Here is a 7,757-nt window from a genome sequence, read left to right on the forward strand (position 1 = left end):
AGCACCATTTTGTTGGCTTTTTCCATGAGTTGTTGAACCTGTGACCTATTGTTTTTCTCTCTATTGTTAAAGACCTGGAACCTCCCTCCGCACTCTTGAATAATTTCCTTTAATCTTTGATCTCCCTCAATGAAATCTTCAATGGACTTTCCCTCGAGGGCATCTCCTCTAGTGAAGAGAATGATGATAAAGGGGCTTGATTTTTTGCCAAAGTACGTTTTGACCAGATCCACTGAGTCACTCACTTCTTTTGTGAATCGGTCGATCTGTAGCACCAGTAAGAAGACATGTGGTCCAGGAGCCAGCAATGTGACGCATTTTACAAGCTCCTCTTGCAGCTCCTCATTGGACAAAGATGTATCAAATAAACCAGGAGTGTCAACAACAGCAACCCTCTGTCCATCAACATCACCCTCATCTTTCATGCAGATTCTGGTGACAGATTGAGGGTGGGCGTAAGATTTGAAACTCTCTCGGCCCAAAATTGTGTTGGCAGTGGCACTTTTTCCATTGCCAGTTTTCCCAAAGAGCACAATCCTCAGACACTCCTGTGGCAGGTGTGGCTCCACATCTCTATGCATCACCACAGTCTGACCTGTGCCTTGGTCTTTAGAGGGGTGAGGGTTCAAATGATCTGCGTCGCTTTCTTTCATCATGTTACAGATTTTTGAAAACAGCTCTTCAACTTTCAGATTCAGATCAGTTAGATACATGTTATCCATCCACATATATCTGTTCTTACATTTGGTGATCAAGTCTTTTATATGTGGCTCCCTCATGTATTTCTCCATGGAGTCTGGTGTCACTGCTTGTGTACTGGACATCAGCACCAGTGAATGCTGGAAGTCCTGCTCACCAAGGTTCTCCAGGACTGACTCTAGTATGCATTTGTGTTGATCAGTGAAGGCTTCAGGCTGTACAAACAGCAGGAACACATGAGGACCAGGGCCACTCTGATCTTTAATGTCTTGTATTAACCAACTGAGTCCTTGAGAGGCAGTGAAGAGCAGCTGGTCATGAGTGTAGATCACAGTCACCGGATTGTCATTAAATCTTCCTCTGACTTTTACACATGTATTATGTTGATTGAACTTTTTTTTTCCCAAAAGGAAGTTTCCCACTGAGGCCTTCAGACGCGGACTTTTCCCCAGAAGAATCAGCTTCAGCTCAGACACTGGAATGAAAAGATTTTTTACATTCATGAGAATTATGTTGAATTAATGTGTAGTTTGTTATTATTTATAAATAAGAAATACTGATAATCCCTATTTCAGTGGGACATAGGAACTCTCCCTCCTGCCAAGAAATTTGGCAGAGGGGAGGTAACCTGTGCTTTCCTGTCTATTAGGCTATGCTATCAATTATGCACAGGAACCTAGTTGGTTGTAATCATAGACTATATATATAAATGGACATAGCTAACACACCTGTTGCCACGTTCCAAATGGGAAATGGAAAAGTTTACATGTGGGCTCTTCCGGTTCCTTCCGACTTGACCTATTGACTTACATTGGAATCTTGTGGCTCCTCTCTCTGTACCTGCTGCTATGAGCCTCATCATTTTGGTCTTAAAATGTTTGTATTAATCCACTTGACTAGTGGAGCTGTTAAGGACCAAAATGGTTCACTTTTATGGTACAAGCATGATGCCACATTAGTAACACCACCAGGACTATTATTTCTGGATATGGAACCAAGTCTAATTCAACACTGGAGTTCAGAACTGCACATGTCACAAAATGGACTATATGAAAACGAGGCTGGCATAAAAAAAATACAGCAAAATCCTTTTCTTATCATCTAAGTTGCTTAGTTATCCATTTTTCAAAGCAATATTTATTGGGTTTTTGATAACAAAAACAATTTAAACATCTCTAAAGATCTGTAAGTGTCTTATCATGTTTGACAATGATAATTAAATGTTGCATGGAAGCGAGGCTTAACCCCAAACACTTAACAGAGATCTACCTTAAATCATTAAACTTATTCAAAGTGCTCTAAGTGCAGCTGCCGCCGTATTTGCATAAACCTGTACATGCCAACTTTATCTTTTCACACTTGCATTGCCCAGCTCAGGCTACTCTGCATCCACACTTGATAAGTTTATAGCATATGTCCTTTGTCTGGTGGTCCACAACAGTAACCAATGACTGCATCACTCTTCCATCCCCAGTCTGCAGAGCTGAGGAGATCTGGTGAAATAAAATACTAAAATTCTTAATGGTGCATTATAACTTTTCTGGTGGGGGGTCCATAACCTGCTTCTTTCATGAAGATGTTATAGCTTTGGCTGGAATGTTTCACTGTACGACATTAAACATATCGGTCTTGTGTTTATTCAGTTAAGGATTGAAAATGTGTTCATTGCTCAAATACCTAAAATAGACATGACGGAAGCACAGCTGCCATGTCAATCTGCACCATTGGTCCCTCCAACCACCATCATCACTCACACAACTTTCATACTAGGCAATGTGGGTGAAGTGCCTTGCCTAAGGACACAATGACAATGTTTTGGCGACTGGTGCCCCCTGTGACACCAGATTTTCCCAGTGGTCTCCCACACAAGTACTAACCAGCCCCAGCCTTGCTGAGCTTCTGAGATCTGATGAGGTCAGGCTTTGACAAGCCGGTATGGCCACTTTTGGCCACACTTGGTGATGGTTGTGGTTTATTTGTGGCACATGCCAGATTTAAATCCATCACCATGACCCCTTAAAAGACAATGTAAGAGCAAATGTTTCTTATCTAACATTCCTTTATTATGGTAAGGATAATAAAATGCAAGCTCATTTACACACTGGCAATTCAAATATTAAGGCATAGAGATTTTTTAAGCATAAATTTATTAGTAGTATGGAGACAAGCCAGCGGAGCAACCAGGCCATGTTTACAGGTCAGATATATGGAGAGGTGATCCCACTCACAATAAGAATTCATGTTTTTTTCCAAGGTATTTTTGAGCAATAAAACACCCAAAATAAAATTAAAGTGATATAAATAAGTTTAATGCTATACTGCCAAATATTTCAGGCAAAGCAATGAAATCTCCATGGTAACAAGCAGGCGTAACGTCCATAACAAGACTGTATTAAAGAAACTTAAGTCATCTTCAAGTTTTATATACAAAGCCTTATATAAAGTGCTTGCATAGTTAGTAGTTTTTGTATACATACTTTATACTTTTACTCAAGTACATGTTTCACAGTAGTACTTGTAATTGAGTAGATGTTTTGTTATGCACTTTTACCCACATCTTTTCACCACTTGAACCAGGAAACTAAAAGGAAGACCGAAGAGCTGATTTAACCATTGAATATACAGACTAAAAAACGAGGAGGCGGAGAGAGAAATGAAGATAGAAAATCAAACCTACACAAAACTATTTTCATGAAGTTTTACATTTGCCTTAAAGTGGGACAAAACACCCAAACTCCGCCCACAAACACATTTCAAATAGAGCAGATAAACTGAGTGTTACCTGGAGGACTAAAGAAGAAAGGAGAGAGGGGCGGGGCTAGGGGTATAAGGAACAGTGTGATTGGTCTAACATGTATCCACACTACAAACTCCACCCATAGTCAGGGATTTGTAAACAGAAACACCTGGCTGTAATCGGGGCAGTCCTGTGTGATGTCCACTTTTGGGCAAGTTACTTTAAAACTGTGATGCATTATTTATTACTTATTACTGTCATTTCAAAGTAATTTGTTACATTACAATATTACTGCATTTAAAATGTAAGGCATTACATTACTATTGCAGCACTTTAAGTTACTCTCACCAAAATAACTGCAAAGATGCTGAACTTTTGCGCCGTATATGGACTGAACCAGGACTAAACCAGAGCTGAACCAGGACTGAACCAGGACTATAACAGGACTAACCTCAGACTGATTCCAGGACTGAAGAGGAGAACTAAACCAAGACTGAACTAGGACTAAAACAGGACTCACTGTCGGGATGGGCTCGAAGGTGACCGCAGGACAAAGGACTGGCTCTGCTCCGCACCTCACGGAGGTAAGAGCGGCCATCGCCTGATTGCGCTTTACGGACACCCTGCTACGCAGGCTCGTGGTCCTGATTTCAGCAACTGTACCCGACCCGGTGCAAGACTCTGCTACAGCATGTAAGTTCTACCTTCCTTCAGCGCGTCCAGAAGTCCAACTTTTTGTGCGATGGTTTGCATCTTCCTCTGTCTTTTGAGCACGAGCATAGGAGCCTTTGTTGGTGCAGAACATTTCGTCGACATTGTGGATTTTGTCAGGGAGAAAACTTGCAGACATACAACACTTCAGAATCACACTGCTAGAGATCGAACATTTATTTAAATTTGGCAGCTGAACACATTCTGTATTGTACAGGAGACAGGAGTCCCTTAGCCAATCAGGACGCAGCGGGAGGAACACAATACTGTTCATACACTGTAAAAACAAAAAGCATGCAAAATTGCACAAAAAATTTAAAATAAAAATCTGCGAAACAGCGAGACCGCGAAAGGTGAAAGCGCGATAGAGTGAGATACGACTGTAAACCATGTCTAAACCAGAAGTGACCCAGGTCTAAACAGCGTAAAGTTCTGCGTCGGTCCTTTCGCTCGACTGACGTCTACGCGGCCGCGTCTCTGGTGTTTCACCCCTCCTGATATTGCGGTGATTTTAGCGAATTTCTATGAAGAAAAACTCACAACTTCAATCCAGGTTAAAAAAGCATTGTAATGCGCGTTACTCACATTGGTACCGAGTAAAATATTACAATTTTTTTCCCTGTAATGCCTTACATTACTGCGTTACAGCAAAAAGCAATGCATTACAGTAATTCGTTACTTTTGTAACGTGTTACTCCCAAAACTGGTGATGTCACATAATACTTGATAACACAGAGGCCACTGGAATTCATGCACATTTATTTTTACACATTTTTATCCAGATTCTTTTGCAAATTTACCTAGTTTACTTTAAAATTACCAAACAAGCACTAGAAACAGTAAATAACACTATGAAAGATGCACTGTGTAACTTTATGATTCAGGGTCAGTCACTTGCTTGTTTCTATGGAGATGTCACTGCTCTGCCTGGAATGTTCCACAGTATCACTTTAAACAGCTTTGTCTTACATTTATTCCATTACAGGTGGTTTAAAAGCTCAAAAATACAGAGAAAAACAGACATTCTGACTGTGAGCAGGGTGGTCGCCTCTCCACAGATCTGACCTGTAACTTGGTCAGGTTTATTCTCCATGAAGATAGAAAGGTTTAATGCCATACTGTGAAACATTCCTGATGAAGCAATAACATCTCCATGGCGACCAGAAAAGTTACACAATGCACCTTTAAAAAAAAAACACCATTAGTTTAGTAGCAAATTTTTTTTGTAATTTAATGTTACTTTCACTTTAAAAACAGCATTGAAAGTAGCTAGTATCTTGTGAATACATATTCTTCTTTATAACCAATATGATAATTTAACATTATTTTCCAAAAAAAGGCAGTTTAAGCAGTAATTTAGCTCCAGGCTCGTTTCCATGTCGGCCATTTTGGGACATGTGCAGTACTTGGCTCCAGGGTCGACTAAGACTTGGTTCCATATCCAGAAATGTTGCTCCTAGGGATGTTAATCATCTGGCAACGTTTCATGCTTGTACCATAAAAGTGAACAATTGGGCACTATTTTGGTCCTTAACAGCTCCACTATACATGATCCTGGGTTTTTTATTTTGCTATTTTATCCATTTAAAAAATCCTATTCATAATATAGAGCCTGGCTTCAAATTCGCCCCTGTAACCGTTAGCATCGCAAACTTAATTTGAGTGGAGCTGAACGCCATGGGTGATGTCACACTAGCTTGGTCCACTTCTTTATACAGTATATGGTTGTAATACTGCAGTACTGTGGTACTGTTCTTCCCATTACTACACTTGCACACAACATTGTAAAAACTTGTTGTATGATGAAAGTCCAGTGCTTGTCCTTTGTGTCAATGGATAAACTGTAAAAGCCATACCCCACACAAGCACATTAAGCAGAGCACAGAACATTTCAAGACACATCGAAAAAGATATTTGAATCTGACTAAGCCAAAGATATAGAAAGCTTCCTGATCTTCACCTGACCAAAATACCAGCCAAACTTGACATAAACCTTTTTGCATTTACAGGTGAAATGACTTGGTGTCACCAACTCTTTTCTTTGTATGTTTATGGTCTGGGTGAGATCCTGCACTGTCTGTGACATCAGAGTGGTGCAGGGAAACGCACCTCATCCAGGATCCCTGTACACAGTGACCGGACCTCACAGCCTCTACTTTATGACATGGGACAGTCTTTAGGACGTGGAACTGTGTTTAGGATGTGGGACATTCTTTAGGACATGGGACAGACACGTGAGAGCCATATCTGTATATACTGTATAAATGGACATAGCTAACATGCCTGCTTTCCAAATAGGAAGTTCGCATGTGGGCTCTTCCGGCTTCTACTAAGCCTGGCTACCTTTGACTTGATGTTGGACTGTGGCCCCTTTCTCTGTAACTGCTGCTGTGAGCCTCGTCATTTTTTTTCACCTTAAAATTTTCATATTAACCCACACTACATGACCCTGGTAATTTTGTACAAACTAAAACCTAAAACAGTTCTCTTCACAATATAGAGCCTGGCTCCTGTAACCGCTAGCACGGAGTGGAGCATAATGCTATGAGTGATGTCACACTCACTGAGTCCACTTTATATAGTCTATGGTGACAGCCCAGATTCATGGACAGCTGGTGTGGCAGGCTTGTGGTAGGATTCAAAATGTTGCAGATGTAGAGTTTATATTTTGTTACTGCAGCTTTGAAAACCACATGTCATTATGTCATCTGCCCATGTGGGTCATTTTAAAGCATTTAAATATCTGTATCAACTGCCCTATTGGTGCCCAGATTTCAGTAGGTATCCTGTGTAAAAAAAGTACACCTGTCTCTCCAGCGCACTATATTATCAGACAGTTTTAATTGACAGTTGTAATAAATGTGGCTGCACTCACTTCATTTGCATATCCTCCACCTCAGATTTTGCACATCTTGGTGAAAATGAGCAGTTTTACAGATTCATTCACTCATAGGAGCAAAATTGCTCTGCATCTTCTTAGAGTCTCTATGAGAAACTGAAATTTTAGTGATTTCAACTCACCGGATCTTGCAGCAGCCATATTGTTTTTCAGCGGGAAGGGTCACACTTTGGAACTGTTGAAAAGAAAAAGCACATTACTCATATGTCTCATATTGCACAAAACATTTAAAGGGCTCATATTGCAGTATTTTTTGATATATATTATAATGTTTCCTCATCACAGACATGTTGTTTTTGATGTGTCTTGCTGTAGCTGTACTTAAAATGGTAACAATAAAATCCATGAGTTTTGAACTTTGTCTTTAAGACTTTATGGCGTTTTACGATTGCCCTAATGTTTCTTCCAGTAAGAAATATGTGTACATGTGATATAAATAACTTTCCCCTAATCAGAAAATCATAAATCAGACCTTTGTTCTCCATGTGTTACACAAAACTGATTAATAAACAGATCACAAGTACAAAAAAGAGTATCATTGTCAGTTTGGAAGAATATAATAAAAAGTCCAACATTCTAAACAAATTTCTGACTTCTCAATCAGACCACATAATGCACTTTGCATTAAAGCCACATTATGTAACTTCTGGTGGTGGGGGTGGGGTACTATAAACAGTAAATCGAGTCTTCATTGAAATAGATAAGTTTAAA

At 39.9% G+C, this 7,757-nt stretch overlaps 1 protein-coding gene across 1 annotated transcript in view; it reads right to left on the reverse strand.

Moving 5' to 3' along the window:
• The window catches only part of LOC129412610 (GTPase IMAP family member 8-like), a gene marked incomplete at its 3' end in the record, with an annotated part of 16,401 nt that extends 9,214 nt beyond the window's left edge, over positions 1–7,187 (reverse strand). Inside the window, exons 1-2 of the mRNA XM_055166692.1 lie at positions 7,169–7,187; positions 6–1,174 (exon numbers count right to left, since the gene is read on the reverse strand). Coding sequence (XP_055022667.1) covers positions 6–1,174; positions 7,169–7,187 — 1,188 coding nt within the window. The remainder of the gene's footprint in view (positions 1–5; positions 1,175–7,168) is intronic.
• Between the last annotated feature and the right edge of the window lie 570 nt (positions 7,188–7,757).

Source organism: Boleophthalmus pectinirostris, unplaced genomic scaffold, assembly GCF_026225935.1.
Source record: "Boleophthalmus pectinirostris isolate CB_2022bp ecotype Guang Dong unplaced genomic scaffold, ASM2622593v1 HiC_scaffold_11, whole genome shotgun sequence".
Lineage (NCBI taxonomy): Eukaryota > Metazoa > Chordata > Actinopteri > Gobiiformes > Gobiidae > Boleophthalmus > Boleophthalmus pectinirostris.